Source organism: Heloderma suspectum, chromosome 2 (assembly GCF_057233095.1).
Source record: "Heloderma suspectum isolate Gila_16-S chromosome 2, 16-S_ref, whole genome shotgun sequence".
In the NCBI taxonomy this organism is placed as follows: domain Eukaryota; kingdom Metazoa; phylum Chordata; class Lepidosauria; order Squamata; family Helodermatidae; genus Heloderma; species Heloderma suspectum.
Window position 1 is genome coordinate 190626087 of NC_139459.1, and position 15212 is coordinate 190641298.

Genomic DNA, 15212 nt, shown 5'->3' on the forward strand with positions numbered 1-15212 from the left:
TGCCAACAGGAAAGGACCTCCTGCTTCTTCTGCTGTGTCTAAGATAAGTAATGGTAATAGCAGCAATGGGGGGGGGGGATTGCTTCTGCTGCCTCCAGAAACAACAAATGCAAACTGGGCCATCGTCAAGAGTGGGAAACTTCCTCATCCCCACCACCCCAGCTTCTCCGGTCCAAGGGTAAAGCCTCTGCCTTATTGTCCTGCAATGGCTGCAGCAGACTCAGTGGAGGAGCTAACCACAAAGGAAGTCAAAGCACAGGCAATCAGTCCGATGCATGGGGTCAGACTAAGGCAGGAATAGCCAAGATAATAGGCAGAGATCAAAACACAGTTAGGCAGTCAGAGATGTTACACAGTCCAGAAGCAGAGTCAAGCAGGAGTCCAAGGTCAGTAGCATAGAGATCCAATCTTAAGGCATGGTCAAGAAGACAGGATGTAAGGCAGCAGGAGCTGGTAAGACATTGTTCCCAAAACTAGGCAGGTTTAGACAGAAGAAATCCTACAATTCCCAGCATGCCCCCAGCCAACATGGCTGGTTGAGGCATGCTGGGAATTGTAGGACATGCATTGGATTGCACCCTGAACAGCTTCAGGATTACAGAAAAGGGTGAAGGGAAGGAGGGGGGGAAGGCGAGAGAGAGCGATTCAACCTCCCCTCCACCCCCATGATCCTGACGAAAATCATCACTGATGCAGTTATTTGTACCAATGGATGCTTCCCTCCCAAGCAAATAGCCGGGGAGGATCAGGTTCATGGCAGGGAGAAGAGATTAAACTTTCCCTCCCCTTCTTCCATGGACTCAAAACTGCTCAGGCTCTTCTAGAGCTAGTGTAGACTAACAATAACAATGAAAATGTGCATGTATTGCATCAATGCAATTAATCTCACCTCTCAATTGGCCCTAAATAACACACCAATTAATATTATCCTGAGTATTCACAGCAAGAGTATCCAAGGACATTTCTGGCATCCTAGAATTCGGGGGTGGGGGGATTTGGCCTGTGCTTTTCAGTGCCAAATGTTATGGGTGTAATTCTCTTCTCATACTTTAATTCTGGAGTCTCAGCTTTCGGGAGTTGTTGAAGTATGTGTGTGTGTGTGTTTAAGTTCCTGTCCCTCAAAGTTACAATGATAGGCCATGTTGGTGTATACTGAAAGGGATGTGCAATGGTTTGGGAGCAAGGCTTCAGCACCCTGAATCACACTTGTTTGCCTCCTAAAACAAGGGTGGCCAACATTGGGGGGGGGTCTGGAAACTACTTTCCACCACCCAGACCCCCTCCATCCCCCGCCATGGGCTGCACTTCTGTCACCACCAAAATTGGCGGCAGCAAATAATATATATGCAGGTCTCTGCCGAATTGTCGGCAAATCACAATGTAGGCTTAAAAGGGACAAATGTAGCTTGTTTTCAAGCAATGTTTGTCCTTTTTAAGCGTAATAGTGATTTGCCACTGAAACTCAAATTCAGCAGCAAAGCACCTTTTTTTTTTTTACTTTTTTTTTTTTTACCATGAGTTTCGGTGGTGCAGGAGCAGTGGTGGTGAGCCACACTGAGGATGGGAACGCATGCAGCACCCTGTTGGCCTCATGTTCCCCACCCCAATCTAAGTGAAGTAGAATAAACATGAAATAATTAAAGCTGATTTATATGCATTTGCAGAAACGTACACAGGCGGTGGATAATTCAGCTTTTCTTGATGGCAGAATATATACAGATAAGCACACACACTTCAACTTTATTTAGCTTCAGTGCCTGTATATATCTTATCAGCTGCAAGAACTCTGCGTGGAAATCTTCATTTAGCCAAACCTGGATTCAAGCATTGTTTGACAGTGCTTTCACAAGACCCTTGGATGACTTGATTGGACAGTACATCCCATACGCATGGTGGGGAGTGACTGAGAGCAATGTCTTCCCTTCTGGCCCACCTTGGATTTTATCTGGGATATCAGCCATAGATCTGGGCTTTTGCATATTAGAGGTTATGTGTGCCACCAGTTCTGCTCGAATGTTATGCCCTGATGAGGTCTTCCGGTGACCTTTGAGGCATGGCAGGCACAGAGAGGGAAGTGTTCTCTCCCTCTAGATAAATTAGGGACAGGAATCAACTGATCTGGCCCTTACTGGGGTGGAATAATGGGGTTGTCTCAATTTACAGCTAACCTTGCAGTGAGGCAGTTGTGAAGGGTTACTTTGACATGTGCCCAGATCTCAGCTTGGCCTTGCCATACATTTAGGGTGCCTGACTGAAAGCTTCTGAAACTGAGTGGGCAGCAGCCAATATATATGAATACACAGCAAACTTCAACTGTTTCTGAGATTCCACATGTTCATGTATCAATAGTGTTGGCAGGGTTACCAGAGTGACCACTTGAACCAGCCCCTAGTCAGTGATTCTCTCATAGCAGTTTTGAAGTGCATCACTTAGCAGCTGATAATACTTTGTGTCCACGTGCATTTTCAGACCAACTCTTGTTGTTGACAATAACAAATTAGCCAAAAAGGTTGCCACTTTTTTATGGAAGGGCTCATGTGCCTTCAAGTGCTTCATGGCAAGGAGAAATCTGGCAGGTGCAACCAGATGTAAATGTTGTTGAACCAATTGAAAACAGTGACCACAGTGCTATCAGATTTAATATATACTTAAGTGGAAAATTGTCCAGGAAGTTCAACACAGTCACATTTGACTTCAAAAGAGGAAACTGTGGATAGGGATTTTTTCTAACTGTCCCATAATACTAGAACCCGGGATCATCCCATGAAGCTGATCGGTGGAAGATTCAGGACAGATAAAAGGACATACTTCTTCAATTAGTGCAGAGTTAAACTATGGCATTCACTTTCACAAGATGTAGTGATGGCCACCAACGTTGATGGCTTTAAAAGGGGACTGGACAAATTCCTGGAGAAGGCTATCAAAGGCTACTAGGCTTGATGGCTATGTGCTACTTCCAATACCAGGGGTGGTATGCCTATGTACACCAGTTGCTGGGGAACATGGGCAGGAGGGTGCTGTTGCACTCATGTCCTGATTGTAGGTTTCCTGTGGGCAGCTGGTTGGCCACTGAGTGAGCAGAATGCTGGACTAGATGGACCCTTGGTCTGATCCAGCAGGGCTCTTCTCATGTTCTTAAACCCCATCTGCAGTATCCTCTCAGACAGTGGATGTCCAACAATGGTCCACTCCTTCCTCATTTAGCACTTCAAACACCATGTCATAATAACTGGCTTTATTAAATGCGAACACTTCTGAATAAGAAACAGTTGCCTTCTAAATTAAAAGAGGGGGATAGATTGCACTTTTCCAGTCATCTCCGCTTCTATTGGATTGTGATTAGGACTCCTCTTGCAAGACTCCCATCTCATTAGCTCAGTATCCTGTACTCTATAAGGGGATGCTATTAGAACAGGCACCACTAATGATTTTCACAGCATTCTTGAACATCAGGGATGAAGCAATTTAGGGAACATATCTGATTTATCTCCATTAATTTACAGCCACAGTTTATGAATAAGAACTATAAGTGCCCAAAGGAGAACAAGCTTCTTCTCCTTTGGGTGTTTCTCATGTAGAGCATCTCCCCTTAATCTCTACAGCTAAAGTCTACAGAACTCAAGCATTGCTTGAAAGCAGACATGTGGACATCAAACTTCTGAGTCAGCGGTGGGGGGTGGGTAGTTCACAAACCAGGACTGTCTTTATGAGATTTGCATTTGCTTGGTAATAAATAATGACAAATGCACCCTAGGATTTACAGAGTTCATATTTCTGCTCTGGATTTGTGTTTCTGTTTTTTCCCCCTCCCCATCTTATTTACAGGTAACAGTTTATTATCCTCTGATAAACTCCTACAGCTTAATCCTATGCCCTGCTCCCCTGTTTAGTAAGCCAAAAAAAGAAATGAAACTGATTGATGCCTTCCATTTTACAGACCTCCATTTTAGAAGTTGTGCTGAACCTGCAGCCTCTCTTACACTGCAATCCTATATGTGTCTACTCAGAAGTAAGTCCCATTGACTTCAGTGAGGCTTACTCCCAGTAAGTAGGTACAGGATTGCAGCCTTAGTAGCATTCAACCAGGCCCATCCAAGAGCAAGCAATGTATCTTGCTTTCTGCAGCTGTGATATACTCTGATTGATGCACTCTCAGGAGGTCAAAATGATTGTGCGGGCTTGCAGTATATGCTTGAGATATTTTGGACTTTTTGTTTTTAATGACTCTCATTTTGTCTGCAATATGGAGATACATGTATCACATTACATCAAGTAGTTTGCTATTTGTGAGTGCCCCCACTCCCATCTATTTGTGAGATGCCATCCCATAATTTCAATAATTTTGTTATGCTGTTTTATTGAAGAATAAAAGAGCAAAATAATATACCACAAAGGATATAGATCAAAGAATCTACAGCAAAGAATCTGCAGCAAGGAATCAATTTTAGAACTCTCTGCAATTTACAAGAATGCCAATGTTTTAAAAATTGGAAATCTTGATCAAAAGGTGAGAGTTCTAACAGTGTGGAGCTGAGAAGAATTAACAGTGCTTTCCAGATGAGGCTTTTATTGTACAACTGCCCAGCCTCACCCACAGAATTTTCAAGGAGGTCCAGACAGCATTGTCTGGCACTTGTAACCCTGCTGGGTTTTCCAACCACTTCTTCCATCTTTCTTTCTTCACACAAAAAAAGCTGTTAAGGAGGGAAAGACAGAACAGCTGCACAATGCCTTCTGAGTAGTAACGCTAGGAGCCCCTTGACTGGAAGCAATGTAAGTTACAGTTTTACTGTCAACTGAGGTTTAAAATGTCACTGTCAGGTGAATGAAATAAGTGTACCTTTGGCCAAAATGTTTTCAGTAAATGAGAAGATTTTGGCTGAGATGAAGAGGTTCCCTTCGTATATGTTTGCAAGGGCTTAAATCAGTGTATGAGATGAGTCTCCCCAAGAGTGCTGGTGGGGGTGGCTCTGGCTTGACCCTCTACCTGATGTAGGGTGTATCTACATTAAAAATGTATACAGGTCTACCTTTTATTCACTCTCCCCAGGAAACCCTAGGGAATGTAGTGCTGGAAGGGGCATTCAGGTTCTCTAACATAATGTTCTCAGCACCCTCACTGAAATGATGGTTCTCATGATTCCTTGGAGGAAGTGATGGTGGTCAAACTAATACAAAACTGATACAAGTTTATAGTGTAGACTCTCTGTCTACCTTTGTGCTGATAGTCATCACTGAGGAAGAATGGGTTAGTTTTCCAAATATTTCTGCTCCAACACAGAGCTACCCATTCCATTCCTCCCCCTTGCCATCTCCAAGTCCCAGGAAAATGGGGCTTCCACCACAACCCAAGCTAGCAGCACTAGCCAAGTGCTGAGAGATTGAGACTTTTTTAATTATTAGCTGCAAGGGCTATTTCCACCTACAAGCTATTTGAAGCTGTGGTTTACGAACAAACACAAACATTAAGCAAAGCCAACTTTTCTACACAATGCAGTTTTATTAAAGGCACCAGAAATGTTAGAACTCTCAAGAAGGTGGAAGGAAATATACAAAGACCTTTTGAATTTTACATACCACCAGCATAGGGGGCAGGGATGCCCCCATCTGCATACACAAGGAGAAGGAGTAAATTAAGTAAGACGCTAACACAACAGATGTAAGCTCACTGAGAGGTTCATTTGCTTTAGGTATAACACAGATCTGGATTGTTATTTAATTTTCTAAAACTCCTTCGTAGTTATTGTAAGTACACATTGGTCTACAAAGTGGGAAGGGAGGGGATATAGATGGCTAGTATCCACAAAGGAATTGCTTCAGAAATGTTCTCTGCTATTGATTGCTTCAATAACACAATTATACATGTGGTGGGAGAGGAAGCTTGTGTTTCATTCTTCCTCAATGCACTCAATTCAGCAAGAAATAATATCAATGGGATGTTTATGGCTTGTTTCATAATGGGAAAACTAGTACTGGTATATTTGTTTAGAAACAATGATAGTGCTAAAGGTAGTGCACTGAGGCATCCGCCACCCACTTTTGCCTCTGGTAAAAGGATTTTGCAAAGCCTTGTGGTGCTTCAAAAACCTGCAAGGGCTGTCTGACTAGAGACAACAGTGTGACAAAAAAAAAAACGGTGCATGGACACAACAAAGAGGCCACTCTCACCAAACCTCTAACTCTCTTGAAAAGGTTTGTTTCTCTCTAGCCTTAGGCATGAAAGAAGGCAGTTAGGACTTTTTCAAAAACAACATTTCTGTAGACTTAAGGGGCTTGCTTTGAGCCCACTAGAATTTTAAAGACGATAAGAAAGAGATGGTGGCTTTCCCCTGCTAAATATTTAAAAAAGAAATCATTATAGATTCAAGTAAAGTTGCCATTCCTTTTCCTGCCTCACCATTGGAACAGTTTGAACACATAAAGGGTACTTTCCACTTCACATAACAGGTTCCTGGACTGACCTATGATATTAGCCTTGGGACTGGTGTGTGTGTGGGGGGGGGGGTAAGCACAGGGCAAGATGTTAGAGTGAACACCACAGTACACAAAACATAATTTTTCCCATTGCCTGTAGAGATACCTTGCTTTCAACTGTAAAAAAAAAAAAAAACAGTCACAGGATGCCTTAAATGTTAACATGTTTTTTTGTGGCATGAGCTTTTCTAGTGAAGAGCTTACATTCCTCAGACGCATGAACTGGATAATGAAGTTGCTGGGTGTTTATTGTTAGCAACATGTAACATTTGAAGAAGGGTAAATGTTGCTTGAAACACATACAGGCTGTGTTAGCAGTTAAAAATAGAATTTATGATAAAATATTTTTTAAAGAAAATTGAGTTTACAAAAGCAGTACTTCTGTTGTTTAGGTGCTATTCTTTTTCTTCTTTAGCTCCAATTTAGTCCACCCCTCTTCTTTGTTACAAAATGGGTCTAAGGCGGAGCCACTTAATGCTCAGTGTGAGAAAGTAAAGAAAAAGAAATTGTGGAATAAGCTAATTACGTTACCTGTTTGCTGCAGCGGGACTGAACTGCACAAGTAACAAAATGGAGGACGGCTGCTCTGGATTCTGGAAACAATGTTCCATTGAGAGACAAGGCCTAGTATCAACTGAAAAATCCTAGAGTGTAATGAAAAAGTGAAACACATGCAAACAGAATAATCCTACCACAAATTGCTTTTTCTTTTCCTTTTTGTTTGCTGGGTTGGACCACTTCAGAGACTGCAGATGGGTGGTGATCACATGTTCAAATGCTTCCACCATTTCCTAGAAACCCCCAATGCATACAGTATGTCGGGGGAAAGGTAGGCTAGAAACCCCCCTTCCTAATACACTAGTTTTGTATGTGCAAGGAGTTCTTTCCTTCCTTCTTTTAAATATGGACAGGGGGTATTCAAGCATATGATTTCCCCCTCTAGGTTCTGGAGTGGTACGAAGTTGTGCAAGGTGACTCTTCTGATCATATCTTACGGCACCAGAGAGTGTCACATTAAACAGAATAATGGAATATTTGTCTTTCCCCCCCCCCATTTCAGTGTTGAGGAAATATGGTGCTTGTAGGGATAGTTACCAGTAAGTATGCATATGGGGGGGGGGGTAATTGGGGGAGAATCGTTTGTTTCCTGAAGCAGGGAATGTTGAATGCTTTTTTAAACCTTAGCTGCTTATTCTCTTACTTGAGGAGCTTGTGGATGACACAATCTTCACACTTGAGCTGCCCCCTCCGTAGCTATACCCGCCACCAGTGAGGCTTCCAGAACCACCTAGGCTGCCTCCACTACTAAAACGGCTCACTCTTCCTCCTCCAGCACTGATCTGGCTGTGTCCACCACCAACGCCGCCTCCTCCAAGGCTCAATCCGCTTCCCCCTCCGACGCCGTAACTGCTTCCCCCTCCGACAACGCCATATCCGCTTCCCCCTCCGACGACTCCGTATCCGCTTCCCCCTCCGATGCCATATCCTCCTGTTCCTCCTCCACCGCTGATGGTGCTGGAACTGCTGACCACAGCTGTGGAGTTTGGAAATCATATTAGAGATGTCCTTCTGTCTCTCAAGCAAGCAAGCAAGTGGTTTCTTAACGTAATTGAATGCTGAAGTCCATACTTACAGATGTTGACAGGAGTCTGCAACTCTCCTGACATCCTAGTAGGAGAAAGAAAAAACAGCACATTGTGATGAGAACAGATTGTGACAGACCAGTTTGGTGTCCTTTTCTTTGTTACATTGACTGGGTTAGTTGACACAGGAAGTGAGTTTGATGTCATGTATCTACACCTCAAGTTAGACTCTTCATCTGGTCCTACATGGCAAAACCTGAAAGCGAAAGCCTAGAGCAGTCTCCTCCAACCTCGTGCCCTATAGATCTTTTGAACTCCCATCAGTCCTAGGCAGCATGGACAATAATCAGGAATGCTGGGAGTGGTAGTCCCCAAAAATCTGGAGGGCAGCAGTTTGGGGAAGGCTGGCCTAGAGGGAACCACAATAAAATGAGAATGCAATCAATTAGGAAAACAGTCAAATCTCTGGTGGTGGATCATAGCAAACACAAACAAGTGTCCCAGTATCCTCGGTGGTGACCCCTATTTGTGGAACTTCCTCCTAACAGATACGGTTGGCCCCAACAGTTCTGCCATTTACACAGGCCTTGAAAATTCTTTTGTTTCCAAATATCCTGAGGCTTGCTTGACCCTTTGAATTTTGCTCTTGGCTTGTGTCCTGTTCTAGAGCCCTTCCTCTGTCACATTATCTGGATTGTATATGTTACACTGAATGTCGGAAATACGTTGACTGACAAATGTTGACAATATAGGTCTCCTCAAGTGAAGGTCTGAAAACACATGCATCATTCTCCTTGATGATGACAATGATGATTAAATAATTACATTGTGGACATACTTCAGTGAATGTTCCCCATGACATTCCTTTATTGTTCCATGGGTTTGCTCTGCCTTGTGTTCTGCTCTTCTTCAATTCTGTTTGTTTGTTGTTGTTTTTTAAATGGAGAATTTCCCCAATGAATAAATTTATGTTTATTTATTTAAAATGATTATTTTTAAAAAGGCCACCTTTAAGGGGTAGAAGCATGAAATGGAGCATGCACAGTTTGCCTCAGCTTTTGGTTCCTTCAGTTCATTAATGGCATCACTTCCCTCATTTATATTACCAAAGCATCTAGATCATTTTTGTGCAGTGCTTTACTGATGTGCACATGTGCTCTTGTGTATCTGGTAAAACACACCACAAAAAAGAATCTTGGTATATACATATGTTACAATCCCATCAAGATTGTTTTGTTTTTTCTCCAAACTGTTTTATCTGGAGGTGGATGGGAGGGGATTGCAAAATTGCACACCTACAGTGCTCTCATTCGGTATTTTTATTAAATGGAGCAATGGAGATTTTCTAATGCTCCTTCAGATTCAAGAGCAGGTAATTTCAAACTATAAACTATACACCAGGAAGTAATTGAGATGAGGATAATTTCAGAAGCATACCCAACAGACACTGCATTGCTGAGATTCAGTGTAACATACATAGTGTGTATACAAAATGCACTAAGGCAGGCAATGCATGATTCCGGACAAGTCCATTGAGTCATGGCCAAGGAGGACCCAAGCATAGACTTGGGAAGCTGCTTTTCAAAGGAGGAATCTACGAAGTCAGTCACTGGGAAAACATATTCCAACAGTTTCTACCACTGAAGAAGAGGTAGAAACTCCACCCAGAGATTCCACCCCACACATCACCAGCTCCCAAGATTGCCTCCCTCTCAGCATCCTCAGATATCAGTAAATAGAATACTTGCCATTAAACCTATGGATCCTACAATCCTGGCTTCGCTGCCATACTATACCCAGAGGTTGCAATAGCTATACAAGGAGGCTTTCCAGCATCTCTATAGTACGTCACTCAGGGACAGTGTGATACCTCATTAACTAAGAGCTGGCCTTTCCCATGATGAGAGGATTCAGCCACACATGTCCCTGCAGCAGTCTTTCAGAGATCATAGGTCCCTAGCCAATCTTATAGCCAGATCTAAGGCAAGCTTCCCCAGCCTGGTAACCTGGAGTTGTAGTCCAGATGATTTGGACTACAACTCCAGTATCACTGACCATTGGCCATGCTGGCTGGGACTGATGGAAGCTGAAGTCCACAACAACTGGAGGGTACCAGGTTGGGGAAGATTGACCTAAGACTACCTTCTGTTTGACATCCAGCACTTGTCTGCTCTGTCCATGCTTTCTCTGAGAATCTTAACTCCCTGTTCTAGAACTATTTCTTCAATACCTGGAGGGCCCTCTCCAAACTGGTGCCCTCCAGAGGTGCTGGACTGCAATTAGGGATGTCAGAGAAATCTGCAATGGAACCAAATGAATTCGGATTTTCATGAATCTGACACACAGATTCTGCAGTGAACCAGCTTTCCCCTTGTTGGGAGGATTTCGCAGACTTGCGAGCCATTCTTCTAACTTTCCCAAATTTTGTGCAAATTTTGGCATAGGAAAATGCACATTTAAAAAAAAAAAAAAAAAGGCCAAAAATGAGCATTTTCCCCATAGGCTAAAGCATGAAAATGCACATTTGGGGGGAATTTGCAGATTTTCGCAAAGGAGAATTTGTGCTAATTCGGAAACAAAAAATCCGATTCCATAGCTGGGTGGATAATGGAATGAAAGGCACCTGACAATCTGCAAAACACATCCCTAACTGCAATCACTGTCATCTCCATCCATCATAGCAATGATGGGAGTTCTTAGGGAAAGCTCTGCATGGCCCTCCTACCCCACCCCTACCAGGCAGTGGCTGCTCCGTGGTCTTGATTCTGGACAGAACCAGAAGTCACATTTTGACAGATCGTTAGACCCTAAAATGGCAGGGATCTTTTGCATCTGGTTCCATGTTCAGCCAGAGGGACCTGCTTTCTGGCATGGCTGGACCTACCTACACTCCTCTCCCTCCAGCAGCATCTTGTAGGTGGAGATCTCCATGTCCAAAGCCATCTTCACATTCATCAGTTCCTGGTAGTCCCGCAGCAGGTGAGCCAGCTCATCCTTTGCGGTCGTGAGGGCAGTCTGCAGGTCAAGTAGTTTGTTCCGTGCATCTTTGAGGGCCAAATCCCCACGTTGTTCACATTCTGCTAAGGAAGACTGCAGGCCACTGATCTGAAAAGGAAAAGGTGGAATGGTGCCTTCTTTGGTTATTGCTTCTTAATCACACGGCTTGGTTTCCTACATCTTTCCCCAAACACTATTGTAAAAGGGAAAGAAGGTAAGAAGAGTGGGGATTGCCTAAGCAACTATGCATCTGCCAGTTTGTGAGCTCTGCCAGTATCCATTTTCATAGCACAGCTACCATGAAAATAATCCAATGGCAGATGTTGCTTTCCACACTCAAAGCTGGCCTGTCTATTAGATGGTTGGTACATATGTTCTCCCCTTCATGGATCACTGCCTTGTTGTGGCGAAGGGGCTTGCATAATTCAGTGAAATCATAAGCTATGCCGTGCAGGGCCACCCAAGACGGACAGGTCATGGCAGAGAGTTCTGACAAAATGTGGTCCACTGGAGAAGGAAATGGCAACCCACTCCAGTATTCTTGCCAAGAAAACCCCATGGAACGTATCACAAGGCTTTCGTACATCCCTAAGAAGAACTATACAGGAAAGATCTGAATGTCCCTGATAGCCATGATAGTGTGGTCACTGAACTTGAGCCAGACATCCTAGAGAGTGAAGTCAAGTGGGCCTTAGGAAGCATTACTAACAACAAAGCTAGCGGAGATGACAGTATTCCAGCTGAGCTATTTAAAATCCTAAAAGATGATGCTGTTAAAGTGCTGCACTCAGTATGCCAACAAATTTGGAACACTCAACAGTGGCCACAAGACTGGAAAAGTTCAATTTACATTCCAATTCCAAAGAAGGGCAATGCCAAAGAGTGTTCAAACTACCGTACAATTGCGCTCATCATTTCACATGCCAGCAAGGTGATGCTCAAAATCCTACAAGCTAGGCTTCAGCAGTATGTGAACCAAGAACTACCGGAAGTACAAGCTGGGTTTCGAAGAGGCAGAGGAACTAGAGATCAAATCGCCAACACTCACTGGATCATGGAGAAAGCAAGAGAATTCCAGAAAAACGTCTATTTCTGCTTCATTGACTACGCGAAAGCCCTTGATTGTGTGGATCACAACAAACTCTGGCAAATTCTTAAAGAGATGGGAGTACCAGACCACCTTACCTGTCTCCTGAGAAACCTGTACGAGGGTCAAGAAGCAACAGTAAGAACCAGACATGGAACAACCGATTGGTTCAAAATTGGGAAAGGAGTATGACAAGGCTGTATATTGTCACCCTGCTTATTTAATTTATATACATGATGTACTGTATATATACAGTACATCATGAGAAACCTCAACAACCTCCGATACGCAGATGATACCACCCTAATGGCAGAAAGTGAAGAGGATCTAAAGAGCCTCTTGTTGAGGGTGAAAGTGGAGAGTGCAAAAGCTTGTTTGAAACTCAACATAAAAAAAACGAAGGTCATGACATCTGGCCATGATGGGGCATCTGGCCCCATCACTTCCTGGCATATAGAATGGGCAGAAATGGAAGCAGTGACAGATTTTATTTTCTTGGGCTCCAAGATCACTGCAGATGGGGACTGTAGCCATGAAATTAAAAGACGCTTGCTCCTTGGGAGGAAAGCTATGGCCAACCTAGACAGCATAGTAAGAAGCAGAGACATCACCTTGCCGACAAAGGTCTGCATAATCAAAGCTATGGTTTTCCCAGTAGTAATGTATGGCTGTGAGAGCTGGACTATAAGGAAGGCTGAGTGCCGAAGAATTGATGCCTTCGAACTGTGGTGCTGGAGAAGACTCTTATGAGTCCCCTGGACTGCAAGGAGGTCCAATCAGTCAATCCTAAAGGAAATCAACCCTGAGTGCTCATAGGAAGGATAGATATTGAAGCTGAAGCTCAAATATTTTGGCCACCTAATGGCTAATGCGAAGAGAAAACTCCCTGGAAAAGACCCTGATGCTGGGAAAGATTGAAGGCAAAAGGAGAAGAGGACAGCAGAGGATGAGATGGCTAGATAGCATCACCGATGCGATGCAATGAATATGAACTTGAGCACGCTCTGGGAGAGAACGGAGGTCAGGAAGGCCTGGCGTGCTATGGTCCATGGGGCCACGAAAAGTCGGACATGACTTAACGACTGAACAACAACAACATATGTCCTAGGTCCCAGCCCCAAAAGCAGCAATACAACAATCAGTCATTGAAGTAACACACACACACACAGCTGAGGAATGGGATGGCAGTGCTGGTTCAGGATAGGGTGTGGTACTCTGGCTGTGTCTAGAATGGGAGTATTTTGCATGTAGGAAGGAATGAAGCAAAATAAATACAAAACAGTAGGGATTGGGGAATTCACTGGAGCTCGCCTTGCATGCTTCTTGCCGGACCCCCACCGGCTAACCACCCCTGTTTGGTGCACCATGTGAGCTGCCAGGCAGTTGACTGGCACACACGGTAAGCAGCACATGGCATCCTCACATCCCACGAGTTGCCATTTTGCATAAAAATAGCAGCTCTGTATTTAAGTAAGTCACCAGTAGTGTAAAATGGTGGCCATAAATTTCTGGCTATTTATGGCTGCCATTTTATGCAAATAGCAACTTACAGAAATAGCAGAGCTGCCATTTTTATGCAAAATGGCAGCTCACAGACAAGCGGGGATTCCTGTGCTTGCCTGACTGGGATCCGGGGGCCAAGCTGGCCAGAAATCACTGAGCCTCAAGCCCCAACTGGACTTTCACAACTTTCCTACAAAGCAAAGATGTATGCAGAGCTTGGATCTTTTCTTGACACTCTGTTGGCTGTGACCAGCCCTACCCACACCTCAGAAGCTCAGTTCTGTCCAATAGTTCCTCACAGTAAAGGTCAGGGCAAGGGGAGGTTTCTTAAACATCTGATACTGCAAGATTCTTGCCATGTCATCCATCTTTCACTCTGCTGCTCCACTGATTTTTGCCTAGCCCTCTGCTTGCTTGCCTCACCTGAAGCCCACCTCCTCTCCTAAGCCAATGTACTGGAGCATTGACCACTGCATATGGTAAGGCCAGGTGGGATCCCGAGAATAAAGGGAGGTGTCCCAGTATTTAGGATAGATGATATGGTCTGAAGGTACAGGATGCAGTACTAAAGATGAAGCTAAGTAGGTCTGGACCTGTGAGTTGCCTGGATGGGACACATACTCCCCTACACCCAGAAACCATAAGTAAGCTGCTCTTAGGTATTTGGGGGAGAAAAGGAGTGTAAGAAACAAATAACTAAGTAAGAAATACCAGGAGGAATTCTTTGGCTATCTTGTGAATTGTAATAAAACTCATCCTTGGATGGGCCAGACCTGTGCTCAGTTTTACAGGAGATGAAATCTTGAACTTCATGATAGCTCTAGCTGTCTCCATCAATTGGTTGCCTCAAGAACAGCCATGGGCTACACAAAAAAGCAAAATGAAATGTTGTGTCTTACTGCTTTCTTCACTATTTCAATTTCAGAGCGAAGTCTTTGGACAGTCCGGCTCATCTCTGCAATCTCATCTTTTGTGGATTTCAAGTCATCGCCATGTCTGCAAGCTGTTGTCTGCAGTTCCTCGAACTAATATCCACAAAACAAATAATCACAAGTGTCATAAATAACTAAAAAAAAAGTGTATGTAGAGAGAGAGAGAGAGAGGGTGCTGCGCGGGGTTGGCAACTTTACTTTTCCACACAGATACTGAAAATAGAACTTTCTTGATGGTACTAAACCACTGTTTGTACTATGAACACATTTTGCTTTTTCTACCAGCAAAAAGTGAGAATTCAGCAATTACGGCAACAAAGGGCCAGTTCACAAATTGTTTTTTTACATGAGAGTAAACTTTACATGTCCTTGAGCATAAACGTATATGCAGTGGTGCCATCACGATAGGACTTTGGGGCAGATGTCAAGGGCCTCCCTCAGCAGAATGGAGGACTTGCCAGATTTTGAAGTAACTGAACTAATATATACATAACCTTCTAAAGTGAGGGGGAGGCAGGGGAGCACAGAGTCTAAAATGGCCTAGCTGCACAAATACTCATGTATTCTATCAGTTGTCACACATTTTGTGTGACAAACTATTTCATTTTCTTAAACATTTAAGGATGAGCTATACTA

General features: G+C 43.7%; 1 protein-coding gene across 1 annotated transcript in view; it reads right to left on the reverse strand.

The window, feature by feature from the left end:
- Positions 1–5490: 5490 nt before the first annotated feature.
- Positions 5491–15212, reverse strand: part of LOC146353634 (keratin, type II cytoskeletal 71-like) — a 31266-nt gene continuing 21544 nt past the window's right edge. Inside the window, exons 6-9 of the mRNA XM_084836904.1 lie at positions 14544–14669; positions 10942–11162; positions 8108–8142; positions 5491–8008 (exon numbers count right to left, since the gene is read on the reverse strand). Of these exons, the coding sequence (XP_084693030.1) occupies positions 7656–8008; positions 8108–8142; positions 10942–11162; positions 14544–14669 (735 nt within the window). The 3' untranslated portion in view covers positions 5491–7655. The remainder of the gene's footprint in view (positions 8009–8107; positions 8143–10941; positions 11163–14543; positions 14670–15212) is intronic.